The sequence below is a fragment of the Erpetoichthys calabaricus genome, chromosome 13, assembly GCF_900747795.2.
Source record: "Erpetoichthys calabaricus chromosome 13, fErpCal1.3, whole genome shotgun sequence".
Taxonomy (NCBI): Eukaryota; Metazoa; Chordata; class Cladistia; order Polypteriformes; family Polypteridae; genus Erpetoichthys; species Erpetoichthys calabaricus.
In genome coordinates, this window is record NC_041406.2 from 145,269,805 (window position 1) to 145,286,530 (window position 16,726).

General features: G+C 43.9%; 1 protein-coding gene across 1 annotated transcript in view; it reads right to left on the minus strand.

Moving 5' to 3' along the window:
- pkhd1l1.1 (PKHD1 like 1, tandem duplicate 1) overlaps positions 1 to 10,085 on the minus strand; it is a 148,318-nt gene extending 138,233 nt beyond the window's left edge. Inside the window, exons 1-5 of the mRNA XM_028790902.2 lie at positions 9,873 to 10,085; positions 6,157 to 6,237; positions 4,370 to 4,514; positions 3,457 to 3,565; positions 1,963 to 2,020 (exon numbers count right to left, since the gene is read on the minus strand). Coding sequence (XP_028646735.2) covers positions 1,963 to 2,020; positions 3,457 to 3,565; positions 4,370 to 4,514; positions 6,157 to 6,237; positions 9,873 to 9,936 — 457 coding nt within the window. The 5' untranslated portion in view covers positions 9,937 to 10,085. The remainder of the gene's footprint in view (positions 1 to 1,962; positions 2,021 to 3,456; positions 3,566 to 4,369; positions 4,515 to 6,156; positions 6,238 to 9,872) is intronic.
- Between the last annotated feature and the right edge of the window lie 6,641 nt (positions 10,086 to 16,726).

Here is a 16,726-nt window from a genome sequence, read left to right on the forward strand (position 1 = left end):
CCTAAAAAACGTCTAAATCCAAAATGTGGACAAAAGTCAGGAAAAAAATGTATGTTTGTAACCAGTTACTGAAAACCTAAAAGAGTAAATCACATAAGAAGTAATCAAACAGGGACAGAAGCCATCTTAAATATCGTCAGTTCAATTGTGTCCCTCAATTTGGAGCTTTTTGGGTGTCGTTACCTAGCATCCCACAAAAAGTCACACTAACATAAAAGTAAATGATAATTGATTTATATCATGCCATAATGCTGATCTGTAACAAAAGTGACTGAATAATTGAAATCTTCATATTCATAAATATGGAAAAAGGTGAAAGAATACAATGAGAATAAATGACTGGAGTCAGGAAAATTCAATACAAATTCACAACATCCTTGGCATCCTTGGATGAGCAGGGCAAGACCTTGAAGAGCAACATGGAGAGTCTTTGGTTGAAGAGAGGAGAGCAGTGGGGTTCAGTATGGCTGAGACTTCAGTCGGGTTGAAAGGAGGACAACCAGAATGACGCGGTGACTCCCAGAGCTACCACTGATGAGGGGCCCAAGTCGATGCTTAATTTTTGCTTCTTGTTCCTCAGTTTTTGAACCTGCTAGAAGACGTGGGGCTCAGACACAACACCCTGAAGTCTGCGAGTGGCCAGAAGTTCAGTTCAGACCAACCCTCAGGGCTGCTGACCGACATAATAAGGCTTCTCATGGACTGTAGAGAGACTGGGTTTGGACACCTGCAGAATTCCATTTTGTGCTCCATTTTTATTCTGTGCATTTTTGGGTTACTTAATATAATTCATTCCCATTTCCACAGCACAACTTTACACAATGCATCAGTATTGTGTGTATTTGTGTGCATCCCTGTTGTTTACGGGCACCACGTCTTGTCATTCAACTCTCTCTTCTCCACCTTCTAAACCAAACTAGCATTCAAACCTCGTGGCTACTAAATGTTTGAAATTGTATTTTCTATGCCATGATGTTCATTTTCAAATCTGCTTATTTATTCTGTTCTGATTGTGGATGAGAGGTGAAAAAGAGAGTGCAGGCAGGGTGGAGTGGGTGGAGAAAGAGCGTCAGGAGTGATAGGTGAGTGAAAGGGAAGGTCTACAGGACGATAGTGAGACCAGCTGTGTTATATGGGTTGGAGATGGAGGCACAGACCAAAAAACAGGAGATAAAGCTGGAGGTGGCAGAGTTAAAGATGCTAAGATTTGCATTGGGTGTGACGAGGATGGACAGGATTAGAAATGAGGACATTAGAGGGTCAACTCAGGTTGGACGGTTGGGAGACAAAGTCAGAAAGGCGAGATTGGGTTGGTTTGGACATGTGCAGAGGAGAGATGATGAGTATATTGAGAGAAGGGTACTAAGGATAGAGCTGTGAGATAAGAGGAGGAGAGGAAGGCCTAAGAGGAGGTTTATGGATGTGGTGAGAGAGGACATGCAGGTGATGGGTGTGACAGAGCAAGATGACGAGGACAGAAAGTTATGGAAGAAGATGATCCTCTATGGCGACCCCTAACGGGAGCAGCCGAATGAAGAAGATGAAGGTCTCAAGGAGAGAACACATATCCTGGAAATATGCAGGAATCAACCCAGGACAGGGTGTCAGTACACAGCAGCTTTCATTTTTTAAATTTTAAAACGTCCTTATATTTTTGTCAAAGTACATGCTTGTTAATTATCTTGATTAACTTAGAGATGATAAATGCTGCCTTATGGCGGCACGTATGACAGCAAGTCCTACACTTTGGTAGGTTGGCGCACGTGCAGGACCACGAGGAGGTGGAGCCTATCCTGACAGCTTCGGCACAAGACTCACATGATGCCAGTCCATCCCCAGCCACACGTGGTAATTGAAAGGCCTCTGTGAAGCCATGACATTACAGAAGAAATTCTTTTTAACTTATCTCTTTGTAAAATACTCAGAATACTGTAATAGCAATGAATGTGTAAAATAACCAACCTGGCAATCCAGTCTGAGGTGTGATCTGGCTGATTGTTGGCGTTCTGTAACTTCGTGGCTAAAATAAAGCAACAGATCTCATTATCCATCTTCATTTGGTGCCTCACCAAGTGCCTGATTATCAAAATCTCCGTGAATAACAAAATAGTCGAGTCAGGTATACTCTCACGCAAAACAACAGTTTAGACAGCATATACAGTACGGGGCAGCATGTGCTACTGTAAACAGGGCCAAGTGTAGTGTACAAATCTGTGCTTTATCATGGAATCACACCACAGTCCCATCTAGCTTGCATATTTTGCACTGTAGCAAGTGCCAGTGGTCAGGAGGTATGGATTACGAAGGCCTTATTTTATGCTAACCAATAGGAGAACTGCCATTCTTCACCACGGCAGGAGGAGTACTTCCTGGAGACGTCTGCTTTCTTGTTTCTTCACAACACCACCACTACACTCCATCCATATTACAAATAATCCTGCTGACTATGCCAAATGGAAAAACTTTACAAATGTACTGTTCAACGGAGCATGCAAGAATGTCAAAAAAAACTGCTTAAAACCTTACATAGAAAACCACAAAAGTAAACCTACAACTTTGTAAAAATGTAAGAAAGGAACTGTGTAAAAACATTTGTAATATTACATCAGTAAAGGATGGTAAACCATAGTGTAAAAGCATAAATAACAAACTGCATAGAAACTTAGCTAAAAAATGACACTAATAAAGTAATATCCAAGTTTGTGTGTTCTCTGTCCTCAGCTATGGTCATGAGCTGTGAGTAACGACTCCCAGAATGAGACTGCAAGTACAAATGGCAGGGCCTCTGGGCTTACACTCTATGACTGAGTAAGACAATGCTGCTCTTATCAGATCGAGAGGTGCCAGTTGAGGTGGTCATGGGCATGTCATGACAATATTCCACCTACCACTAGCACGTCACACCAAGTGGGGAGACCCCGTGGTAGACGCAGGGCACACTAGAGGATCTCTTGGCTGGCTTGGGAACAGATGGAAATTTCCGGGAAAGAGCTGGAATCTGTAGCTGCGGGCAGGGCAGTCTGGCTTGACCTGCTTGGCCCGCTGCTGCTGCCACAACTGTCACCAGGAAAAGCAGTTTCAGAAAATGAGATGTGACAACTTTGTGTAAAAATGTAATAAAGAATCCCATAAAAACTGTAGCAGTTAACTATTGTAAAGTTTAGGGTAAAAGCATAAAACAAACTGCATGTAAAAAGTTAGATGAGTAAATTACTGTAAAACCGAGTGTGCAATTCTTAAAACACATGCATAGAAACTCACTGTATGTAAAAGCTCCACCTAAAAAATGAACTGTGTAAAATGTATGTTAAAAATATTCAAGTAAAATATTGTAAAACTGAGTGTAAAAATATAAAAAAGAATGAACTACACAAACGTATCCATAAATACTACACCTAAAAACGAAAACTCAGGTACCAACTGTTCCAGTAAAGTATGGGCTGCCTTCAAACTTACATAAAAACTGCAGTAGTACGAGTTGTAGTTGCCATTGCACATGTTGCTCTGAGGGATCATCGTCCCGTCCACACTGACTTGGACCACATAGTTGTCTGCTGGCATTGGTCTATGTAGAAAACACAGAAAAAAACAACATGCAGAAATACAATATTGAATTACTAAATACATAGGCCAGCCATTTGTATTCTAAGGGTTGTGACCTGATGGTTTCATGAGTTTTTAAAGACAAGGCACAACATTTTAATGACAAAGTGTAAAGCAGGGTGAGAGACAGGGAGCAAATCCTGGACACAACATCAGTCCATCGCAAGGCAGCATAACATCCATAGTGCAAATCCTGCTGACTACGCCAAATGTAAATACATTTGTAAAAACTGTGCCCCCCCCCCCCCCCAAAAAAAAAACCTTGCAATGCATGTAATCAATGGAGAGTGCAAGAATGTTAAAAAACAAAATGCTTAGTGCAAATCCTGCCAACTACGGCAAGTGTTAAAACGTCACCTACACAAACTATTAAGCATTTGTAAAAACCTCATTAGTGAACTACCATAAAATGGCGGGTGTAAGAATGTTTAAAGGGTAAGCTGCCTAAAAACGTACATAGAAAACTAAATTACAAATGAACTGTGTCAAAACATATGTAAAATGTTAAAACTGACCAGTTCACAAATATGTCTTTATTAAAAATCAAGAAGGAAAACTGACAGAAAGAGGACTTGAGAAGGAAACATAGACAGTGCAAGGACATCCAAACTGGGACTCAAAGTTTGCTAAAGGTGCTCTAAACAGGTTATACTGGCTGAGCAAAAGCTGTGTTTCAAAAGAAGTTTTGCAATTTTTTGGCCTTAATAAAATGGCCTAAACTCTTAGAAAGCTGACGTAATTTCTGTTCTTTTTCCTAGCAGCATACCTGGTGTAGCAGGTGATTACTGTCGCACGAGAGGAGTCTTTATCCACATCACAGGGGATTGACCTCGTATTTGAGACCATCATCACGCTATTGCCGAGTTGACTTTCACCCGGTCCGTAGTTAAACTGATTTGCCTGGGAAAATCCTGAAAAACAGATGAGCTTTTGTTAATGAGAGTGAGAATGTGGGCTGGTGGGCCCTCAAGAGCTGAACTTTTCCTTTTCCTTCCCTCCATTGCCAGCAGGCCCTTAGAACTTTGTTCATATTTAATAATCCGTGGCCAAAACTCTGAGAAGGAGCGAGTTAGAGGATACCAAAAAGTACAAGACAGCTAGAGGTGCCAATAACCTGCTAAAATGAAGACATCAATTTCAAGGTGCAGTACCCATCAGATGATGCTATGAAATTACAAGATGACAATCCTGATGGGAAAGAGGAAATCACAAGAGGAATTATACTCCTGACATACTGGAGTCAGTGTCTGGCCACGATACGTGCAGGGTTTTCAAAAGCTACGACAAAGCACTATTTTACCGATCCACACTGCTTCGTGAGACCCAGGGTTTCCAAATGTATGCAAAAAAAATCATTTTAGGTGGTCAAAAACAAGTGGAATGCCTGAATACATTTTTTTTAAAGTGTTTTTATTTTGTAATGGCACTAACTCTTTTATCAGCCAGGAATGAAATGAGCACTGAGTTAGCAGTAGAATAAGCTGGCACTCAATATTCAAGTGAGCCTATGAAAAGGGTGAGCCCACCAGAGTCACACAATTACCACTCTAGTGGGGGGCTTAAAAGGAGAGTGAGATGTCTAAAACAGCATTGAAATGAGCAAAAAAACCACACAAACAACGGGCTGACGCTGACGAACATCACATGTGACATCCAATGGTGTCAGAGGTGGGATAAGTAGAAGACATACGGTCTGATTCAGCAAAGTGCCAAACCCCATGGCCACCCAAAAGCAGACTTTTTGCTGGGCTCTTTTAATTTGTTGATGGGACAGTCTAGAAGTGGAGATCTGGGGTCAGGAAAAGCGGTGTTATGAGGCAGAGTCTCTGGGAATTGATGTGAGCAAAGGAAATTGGAGGCAAAAATGGATGTTGTGAATAAGTAAAGAAAAAATTAGAAGATCACAAAAGCAGCCGAGTGGACAAAACATGGGGGCAAAGCAACAAAATCAAAGTGAGAGCAAAAGGCCTACTTGAAATGAAGCCAGTTGTCACTAAAGATTCTTATTTGTTGTTTATCCAAGTTAGCGATAAACTTAGACTTACAGTAGACAGCAAAAATATGACAGTGGCCACCATCTAAGGGTCACCAATGAACTTTAAATGCAGGTCTTTGGAGTTTCCGGAGAAACACATGCATGGACATAATAACCGTCAGTGACTCGAACCCCAATCTCCGCACCCCAATAGATGCCAGCCTGTGGAATGCCACGTGGGTATGGGTCCAGGTTCCTGCCAGGGGGTTTAGGAAAGGAGCATGGCACATTCATTAATGTGGAGTCTGCTTCTCCTAGAATGGATGAGAAGCTTCCAGAAAATGAGATGAAGTGGCACGAGGCCCACCCCTGTATTCGTCAGTCCCTCCACCCCACTGTCACTCCATCCCTGCAGCACCAGAAGTCACCCTGAGCTCTGAATCTCGAAACATTAAATCGGGACCCTCTCTTTTTCCACTTTTTGCCGTCTCTCAACACAGGCCATTAAATGGGGTGTCCCGCCGGAGCCCCAACTCTTGTTCTTTTGTACTTGAATGTGTAACACAGGGTGTACATACCACTGCCAAGAATGGTGACTATCGTTGCTCCATTTAAACTTCCATCATTTGGTTGAATTTGAGTGACATACTGTGCATAACCTACAATAAAACAAAGACAGAAAATAAGAAGAGTTGATGAATTGGTTGATTTAGGAGACGCATCAGTTAGCAACAAATGAATAGTGATTACATCATAATAATAATAATAATAAGTACGGCTTAGTGCCATTGATGGAGTCATCTTGTTTTCCCACACCTCTAGCAATGTTTCATCTGCAATATTTGAGTGACTGGGCCAGCCGAGCAGATTTTTCATTCGCTATACAGAATTCAGAAAATACCCAAATAAATAGCAGGGATAATAAAGTATTGGGTTACACCTCCTGAACAGACTACGGGTGGAGACGACACACACAGATACGTATTGTGACTACAAATCCCCATGAGTGAGGCACACGTCCCAACTTCTCCTTTACAGCTTTTTAAATTGAGCGTCTGGCTGAATGGCTTCGTCTTTTTTAACCCTAACCTGTAATTATGTGTAGAATTTGTGTTTCCACTGCAGGATACCTTAAGGGTAAACAGGCACTGTAAAGTAAATTCATTCAGGTATGCAGATACTCAGCGTCAATAACATTTGGTGCCAACCCTGGACAGGATGCCAGTTTCAATATGTACCCATCAGTATGCTGAACCCACACAATTCAATTAGAAGGCCATTTCGAGACCAGAGTCTACCCCAGCATCACAAGGCACAAGGCTGGGACCAATCCAGGGCAGGACGCCTGTCTGTCACAGGGCACTGTCACCCACACACACGTACACACACCAAATCCTGGCCAGGTTTGTGTCACCAATCAACCTAAGCTGCAAGTCTGTCACAAGTGAGGGGGTAACTGGGGACTATTAGAATTAGGTGCAAGGCAGATAGCCGAGTGTTAACAACGTTCAATCATTTTAGGAAGCTGAACCGCATTGTTCAGGGTGACAGAAGAGAGTTGGAGCCTATCCAGGTGCCAGCCTGTCACAGGGCACAATCACATTACATACCCACACTCTCACGCCAACATTGGGTAAACACTGGGTCGTCAATCAACATCACCCTCGTGTCTTTGAGATGTGGAAGGAGATCTTGGCCTTTCTGATAGGAGCAAGGACTAAAACTGAACAAGATTTCAGGTCATTTTCTGAACTTGTCCTTCTGTCTGTCCATCCATCCTTTTTCTAATGCATTTAATCCAGGATGATGGGTAGATGGAGCCTCTCCTAGTAGCATCAACTGCAAGGTAATCCATTGTAGAGCACCCTCACACACACACACACACACACCCAGATTGACCACTTTAGAGTCACCCTTCAACTTAACATGCACATTTTTAACATGTGAGAGTAAACCTCAGCCTGTTCTGAAAGACAGAAACAAGTCCAGGATGGGATGTCCAGTGCCAAAGCACTCATCCATTCATTCATTTATCAAATTCAAGATTTTTGGGAGCCAAAGCATTTCCCAGTAGCACTGGGCACAAGGCATGCAGCAAGTGCCAGTCTGTCAGAGGGCAGAATAATGTACACTTCCAAACTTGCTCATACTAGCACAATATAAAGATGCCAGCTAACCTAACAGGCATATCCTTAATAATAATAATTCTTTACACTTATATGGCACTTTCCCCCACTGCTCAAAGTGCTTCCGTGAGTGTGGAGCCACTTCAACCATCACCCACCTGAATGATGTGACGGCAGCCATTTTTGCACCATTATGCTCACCACACATTAGCTGTTAGAAGGTCAAGTGGTGAGAGAGACAGCCAATTAGAGACTGGGGATGATTTAGGAGGCCAGAAGGACCAGGCCATGGTGGACAATTTAGTCAGGGCATTGAGATACACCCTATTCTTTACAAAGGACCTCAGTTTTACATATCATCTGGAGGATGATGCCACTTTTACAGCACAATGTCCCCATCACTGCACTGAGGCATTGGGAGCCACACACAGACCACGGGGTAAGCGCCCCCTCCTGGCCTCACCAATACCTCTTTCAGCAGCAATCCAAGCTTTTCCTAGGTGGTCTCCCATCTAAATAACAGCCAAGCCTGAACAGGCTTAGCTGTAGGTGGGTGACTTCTTGTGAAGTGCTGGCTTTGAAGAAATTGGAGCCTTTTCTGGCAGAACTGGGCACGGGGGCAAGAGCTGGCACTGGAAAAGACTTCATTTTGCTGACTCCACCCAGCCATCCTTTCACAGTTCATTTAATCCAATTATAGGATCATGGGGAGCTGCAGCCTGTCCCAGCAGTAAAAGGCAGAAGGCAGTGCCATTCCACAGATAGACAGAGTAGACAGAAAAATATGAAAGGTGCTATATGAAAGATAGATAGATAGATAGATAGATAGATAGATAGATAGATAGATAGATAGATAGATAGATAGATAGATAGATAGATAGATAGATAGATAGATAGATAGATAGATAGATAGATAGATAGATAGATAGATAGATATGTAAAAGAAACTATATAATGAATGAATAGACAGACAGACAGACAGACAGACAGACAGACAGACAGACAGACAGACAGACAGATAGATAGATAGATAGATAGATAGATAGATAGATAGATAGATAGATAGATAGATAGATAGATAGATAGATAGATAGATAGTCTGCATGAATAAAACAAACTCAGATTATAGTTCAAATTAGTGCTAGCTACTTGACCAGGGTGCCCACTATCACCAATGCTTTTTGCATTAGCCATTGAGCAACTGGCTATTGAAGAAGAAACTAGAGAAAGTCTTGAACAGAAAATAAGACTATATGTAGATGATGTGGTGCTTTATATATTAGACCCACAATTATCTTAACCATTAGTCTTAAATGTGTTATGAGAATGAAATAAGATCTCTGCATTCCAAAAAGTAATCTGAATAAAAGGGTATGTGTTTTTTCAGCATGCGAGAAACAACCATGGAGTTTCCTGGTGGAAGCAGGCAAAGGGCAGTAACAAACTCTGAACGGGTTTCCAGTCCTTGTGATAAACCCCTTCATCCAACATCCTCGTTTAATCCAATTGTAGGATGATGGGTAGCTGGAGCCACTTCTAGTAACATCAGGAGCACAGTGGTACACACAGCCATATTGAGTCAGTTCAGAGTTGCCAGTTAATATAATAAGTAAATTTTTTGACTTGTGGATGAAAACCGAGGAATTTTCTACAAGAACCTGGCACAAGGAAAGAACCAACCCTGAAGGTGATACTCGGTTCTTTGTGTATGTGTCAAATCCATCCACTTGTCCATCTATGTAGTCATTTTGCGGACCTACAACACCCAGGTCATGTTTGGGGGAAGCTGGCATTTGCCCCCCAGTACTGAGTGTTTAGAAGGTCCAACCCTCAGTGGGATGCCAAGCCTGCTGCATTAGTGCTGATGAGTCTTTCTAAATTGTTCTTAATAAGATTTGATTATCAAAGCATCTATTCAGGCCGTTCTGTAAATGTTAGCCTATACAGTTACTCAATAAAACAAGAATCAGTGTAAAAGTTACTTTACGTTTCGAGAAGCTGACCACAGCCATTTGCACTGTAGTATTTTCCCTGTATGCTGAATTTCTGTGACGAGTCCACATTCAACTCCTCAAGCCATCATCTCCCTCGCCCAGCCTCTCTAAATGCCTGACATTTGGGCAGATGCTCCCTGGCTTGAAATGCCGGACCCCGAGAGAGACACCAACCTGTGAAGGTGAAGTAGGTGAGCCACAGCAAGGCCAATAGCCAGCGGCCGGGCCCCATGGTCATCGCTCAGACCCAGTCCGGTGTGTCGAGAGGTTCTGCAGACCCTGGGTGTGGTCCTCCTGTCACTGAAAGACAAGTGCTGTCAACATGAAGGACTCTGCTGCCAGTGATCTTGTCTTATCCAGTCCTCAAGTGTTCTCCACCCCCAGCTCAGCCCTTGGAAACGGCGAGTAAACACAATGCAGTGGCAGAGAACAATACAAGAAGAATTGTGTTCACACGAGACATCAGAGAAGGGGAGTGGGTGGGTGTGGTGTAGATGGGTGCAGGAGACCAACAGCCCGGGTGTGACTGGAGGGTGCCAACCCCAAATGCCCAGGTGCGCACTTCTCTTCTGGTCCATGCCATTTAGAGACTGGCACTCTCCAGTAACTCGCTTTATTGTGTCAATTCGAAATAGATGAAGAGCGACAGTTCAGATTTAGGAATTGTGCTGTCATCCGGTGCTAAACGTATCACCTAAAAAGTGAAGAGGCATTCTCAAGAGAAATTTGAGATTTTAGGTTTATATAATGTATAAGAACGACCAACCACAATCGTAGTAAAAATCAGAGAATCGCGAATGTGGGTGAAGAGGAATGATGGCTAACAAGAACTATGAACAATGACACAGTGGAGTGAGAAAGTCTTCAGAGCCCTTTAGTTTCTACATTTTATGCTGTTAGAGATTTCATTAAGAATTAATTAATTAATTAGACATGTTTGCTCATCAATCTACACTGAGTGGCCCATAATGACAAAGTGATAACACGTCTTCAGAAAGGTTTATTAATTTATTAAAAATCCAAAACTGAACTTTCTCCTTCCTAGAAGTTTTCAGACCCTTTAGTGTGACACTCCAAGTTGTGCTCCAGTGTCACCCATTTGCTTTAATTTCCTTTGAGATGTTTCTAGAACTTCATTGGAGTCCACCTGTGACCAACCTGAATGGATTGGACATCATTTAGAAAGGCAACCGTGGACCTGTGTATAGGACGTCCTACCATTCATACCGCATATCAGCACAAAAATCAAGCCATGGAGTCCAAGGAACTCTCTGTGATCAAACTGCGATGAGGTGGAGATCAGGGCAAGGGGATCAAACAGCCTTCAGTGTTTTCAGGAGCAGGATGGCTTCAAGAGGACGTTTGGGACAATCAGGACTCTTCTTAGATTTGGCCATCTGGGCAGACTGAGTAAGCAGGCAAGAAGGGCTTTAGTTAGGGAGGCAACCGAGAACCCAGTAGTCACTCTGAAGTCCCCTGCTGAGATGGGAGAACCATTCGGAAGGATGACCATTTCAGAAGCCCTCCATCAACCAGGCATTTCTTAGAACAATCCGGATGAGAACAGGCCATTCAGCCCAACAAAGCTCGCCAGTCCTGTCCACTTCATTCTTCTAAAATAACATCAAGTAGAGTTTCAAAAGTTCCTAAAGTCCTACTGTCTACCATAGTAGAGAAGCTCCGAGAGCTACAGAAAGAGAGTCTCTTGTCTGATGAGAGAAAAGCTGAACTCTTTGGGCAGAACTCCAAACACCAGGTCTGGTGAAGACCGGGCACTGCCCCACCACCTGCCACCTGCTTACTATCGCTATGGTAAAGCATGGCTGTGGTGGCAACATCATGCTATGGGCATGCAGGGACAGGGAGAATGGTTAGAACTGAGAGAGGAAGAATGCAGTCACACTCAGAGGGGTCCATCGAGAGACCCTGCTTTAGAGTGCATGCCACCTCAGACTGTGGCACCTGTTCATCTTTCAGCATGACAATGACCAGAGGCACCAAGCCAAGACAACACTGGAGTGGCCATGGGACAAGTCTCTGATTGTCTTTGAGTGGCCCGGCCAAAGCCTAGTCTTCAACCCCACAGAACACGTGTGGAGAGAACTGAAGATGCAAGTTCACAGAGGTCTCCCATCCACTCTAATGGAGCTTGATAGGATCTGCCAGAAAGAATGGGATCAGCTGCCCAAATGCAGGTATGCCAAGCTTGCAGAGACTTACCAAGAAGACTCAAAGCTTGAGCTGCTGCCAAAGGGGGGCTCCTCCAAAATGCTGAATACTTCTAGGAAGCAGGGGGTTTAGTTTCTGCTTTAAAGTCACCATCTCGATCCACTGGACGAATTCCCTTTATAATTTTGAACACTCCAATAAGGTCTCTTCTTAATCTCTGATAAGGCTCAGCTCTTTTCATCTTTCCACAAAACTCATCCCCTGTAGCCCTGGAATCGGCCTAGTCGCTCTTCTCTGGGCCTTTTCCTCTGCTGCTTTGTCCTTTTTGTAGACCAAAACTGCACACAGAACTCCAGATGAGGCCTCACCAATGTGTTATAAAGCTTGAACAGAGTCTCCTGTGACTTGTACTCCACACGTCAAGGTGCTATATAATTCTGTTAGCCTTCTTTATGGCTACTGAACACTGTCTGGTAGTTGATGGTGTCGGGTTCACTACGACTCCTAAATCTTCTCAAAAGGTGGACTTTTGATTCTCAGACCGCCCATTGTGTATTCAAACCTCACATTTGTGCTCCCTATGTGTAACATTTTACATTTACTGACATTAAATGTCATCGTCCACAAATCTGCCCAAGCCTGTCTGCTCTCCAAGTTCCACTGCAATGACTGAACGGATCTGAGATTATCTGTCACTTCTCTTGGTGTCACCTACAAACTTAACCAGCTTGTTCCTTCTATTCCTATCCAAGTCATTTATATCTATTAAAAATAACAGCGGCCTCTGCACTGCCCCCTGCTGGACACCACTCTTAACGTCAGCCAATTCTAATACGGGTTCTCGCACCGTCACCCTCCGCTCCCTGTGTTTTAGCCAATTCTGCACCCGTCCACACACCACACCCTGGTGGCCCACTGCTTGTAGTTTGATGCCCACCTTCTCCTTATCAAACGCTTTACTTGACTCTCGAGCACACATCCAGTATGCCGTGTCCAGTTATCACGCCTTACCTGTGTGCAGCCTTTCAGCTCTCCTGTGATGTTCTCTCCAGCCGAGTGTTTATAAGCTATGAGACGTCACTCCGCATACCAAGTGAGAATGTGACGTGTGACTCAATGACACATTTCAAACAATCAGTGAAGATGACAAAGCACAGCCGGAGCTTTTTATTTCAGTGACATGCAATGGGGGACCTTTGTGTCCAACACAATGAAGAGCGCGTCCCACTGGCCCTACGGACCGCTTGCCGTCTGTAGAGTGGCAGTTGTTTTCTGGACCCCTGACCTCCCCTCGATCTGCTTTGAAGGATTCTTCATTGACAGCCTGCAAAATAAAACAAGTGCTAACATCAGTCAACAGAGCATTTACTAGAGAGAAGTCTACTTAAAAATCAAAAACAGACCCCCAGGTTCTCCAGGCTTGGTGGACACCACTCTCAGATTTGATCTTTGCAGTCTGCTACTTCTCAATGACTTGGCTTTCCATTTGTCCTTCTGGTTTTCATCTTTCAGTGTGCTGTCCCATGACAGTTGGTCCCATTGCTTCCTTTACTGGTTTTTGCTTCATCTGGATTTTCATTTTCTGAAGTTGGTGGTTCAGTGGTTGGCATTTCCAGCACATCTGGTTCAGTCACGTCACTCCATTTTCTAACCTGCTCAATTCAGACCAGGGTCATGGGGACTGCTGGAGCCAATTCCAGCTAGCATAGGGCACAGGGCAGGAACAAACCCTGGACAGGACGCCAGCCCATCGCAGCTCCAACAAACACACACACTAACTCATCACTAATTCACGTAACCTGCACGTCTTTGGGCAGTTGGAGGAGACCCACACAGATACGTGGAGAACATGCCAACTCCACAGAGGGAGGACCCTGGATGTGAATCCCAGTTTCCAGTCCCACTGTGTCTGGGTGGAGTTCCCTTCAGAATGGTTTCCTGCTGCCTGATGGATTGGTGTCTCCACACTGGCTTTGGGGTGCGGACATTTTTTTTTAGTAATTATAAGCCCCATTCTTATTTATTGTGTCAAATGCTCACTGGAGGTTTCGAATGTTCAGCCCTGATGTTTCTCACGTTGAACGCAAGTCAAACTTGAATGGCATTGTGATGGCATTCTGCCTCCTAGGAGACCCGGCGTTGTTTTGTTTTCGGTCCTGGCTAATGAGGTGTGCTGGTAAGAAGGTCTAATTACAGGGTTGAAGGAGGAACATGAGTCCTGCTCACTAATTGGCAGATTTTCACACTTTGTGTGCTTTTCCTAGGGAAGAGAACAGCGAAAGCGCTGATACCCGTAAGTAAAGACCCTCAGGCCTGCTGGAGATTTTGCCAAGTCGTCCAAGCTGGTGGACCTCTTGAGCCCCTTTAGTGTGGGCTTCATTTTAATTGAAGTCAAGATGAGCCAGTTGGCCATCCCTTTGGTTTCAACTAAGCTCTGAGTGTGTCATTAAATTGGCAAATTGTAAAGCAAGGGCAGCAGTGACCTGCATAGACATTTTGGTGGACAGAAACCCAAAAGAGGAGAAGGAGCACTTTACAGGACAGATTTAAATGTTTTAAAATTTCACAGATGGCAATGAGTTCACCTTTGTCAATGGTGATAGAGTGCGGAGGTCTTCAGCTTGGGTCCTGGAGGGTCACAGTGGTTGCACGTTTTCATTCTAACCCTCTTCTTTATTAATTACCCCCCACTGAGTCGGTGCTTTAACGTGGCAGAGTGATTTGTGTGATCCATGAGCCCCTGAGCGATGCCGTCGGGAGTCGTGTGCTCCTTTATAGGACCAGCCATGGCAGCAAGGTCAGAGGTGGGGTTCTGATGGAGTATAACTCAACCAGTGGTGCCACGTCCCGACGTCCCTCATTGTGCTGTGCTTGGCTTGCCACTTGGTTTTCCCGACAGAAAGTGAAGTGCAGCGGCTGAGGATTGTGCACCCTCACGACCAGCAATGTCAAGGGCTCCTTTGTGTGGGCTCTTCTTGTCTTAATTAGAACAATCTGGACAAGGTCAGGCCATTCAGTCCAATAAAGCTCGCCATTCAAATCCCACTAAGTCCTCTAAAAAGAACTTCAGGTTGAGTATTGAAGGTCCTTAAAGTTCTTCTGTCTACCACACTACTTAAATGAAAACTTCCATACACTGGCTCCTGGTCATAATGCCCTGCATTACATATAAGACATTTTTAAACCTGTTCCACTACTCCACGACTGTCTCCACACCTGAAAAACTTATCCCGGTCTATCCTGCTTAGACTTTGCCTCATCTGCTCAAAATTTGCCCTACCAAAGTTAAACTTAACCATTTTAGTCTTTGCATCCACACTCTTAGATAACACTGAATTGTATTATATCATGGTCACATGACCCTAGTGGTCCAATCACTTCTACACCCTCAATTCCATCCTACTTACTACAAAATACACCACTCAATACTTTTCAAAACTCCTCTGCCATTTGTAAGGTTTTCTCTGTGTCTATAACACACTCCTAAAATAAGGCCTCTTTCCCCAATGCTTTCCAGGTGACACCAGACGTCCTCACTAAGATGGTGAGGAGGACTTGCATTTAAATTCTGTTTGACTAAAACACACCACCATTTTTCTTGTTCTGTCTATGCTTATCCCTCAATGGTCTCCTCATATCCGTCTTTGTTACTTAGCCAGGCTTCTGTTATTGTTCTAATATCACAATTATGCTATTGTTGCAGATAAAATTCACTGTTTCATTTTAGGTACTTCTAGAATTAAAGCAAGCTTTTTTTAACGTGTTATTCCTTTAAATGTTGGGTTAGAAGTTGGTTTATTTCTAACCCTTAAACTGCTGGAACCGGCTATGTTCACTTCCCATTGCAATTTGCCAGCACACCGGAGCTGCTCAGTCAATGGCGTCAGTCATTGGCGTTAAGCAGCCAGCTCGTGACCACTGGTGCCCCCTAGAGAATCAGCCTCACTGTCCCTGGGATGGAGCCTTGTGGACTACTCTCGCCTGGTAAGTGTCAGCGCTGGCCTCTGTGTGCGATCAGTTCAAGTTCAGTTAGCTCGGTGATTTACTGAATTTCATCAATGGCGTCAGTCGCACCTTCTACGTAGCATAAGAGATTGTTGCAGTAGTTTTTTATAGTTGTTACAGTTCATTGGCAGTCTGTAGAATGATCTTTGCATGAAATAAAAATGTGTTCCATTAAAATTTCACTTTTTCTTGGTGAATTGTGATGTTTCCTTAAAAAGTGCAGCAAAAAGTATTTGGCGTCCAGGGGTGCATTAACCCCCCAAGTATGTGGTGGTTTAAGGGTTAAACTGTTGTCTGTTTCCTCCATGTATAGTTCTAAACCTGGCCTGTCCTAACCTCCATGCCCCACCCCCTGGTCCTCAACTGACCTCCTCATACGCCTCCCCAACACACTGGCGCCCCTCCAGTTCAGATGTAACCCATTGCGGCTCAACAGGTCCCATCTGTTCCAAAAGGAATCCCAAAGGCCCATATACCAGTACCCAACATCTGAGTCATGCATCAAGCTCTCTAATCTCCTCAGTCTTACCTGGACTGGCACGTGGCACAGACACAAGCACAACATCACAGAAGACTACCTTGTCAGTTCTTCTCCTCAGCCTGGCACCTAACTCTTTAAATCTGAACTGCTGAACTGACAGACTACCCTTAAGTACGCCATTTGTTCCATAAAGGACAATAACCACTGCATCCACCCTCACTCTGGCCAAAAGCCTATCAACTCTTCCCACCTGTACACCCAGGAGACAACACAGATTCTCGGTACTTCAATGTCCCTAATGCTTGAGTCTCAAACTATCACTAGCTCTCTCTTTCTGGAAGCTAGTTTTGAGGGGGCTCGTTGGGGGCTCCTC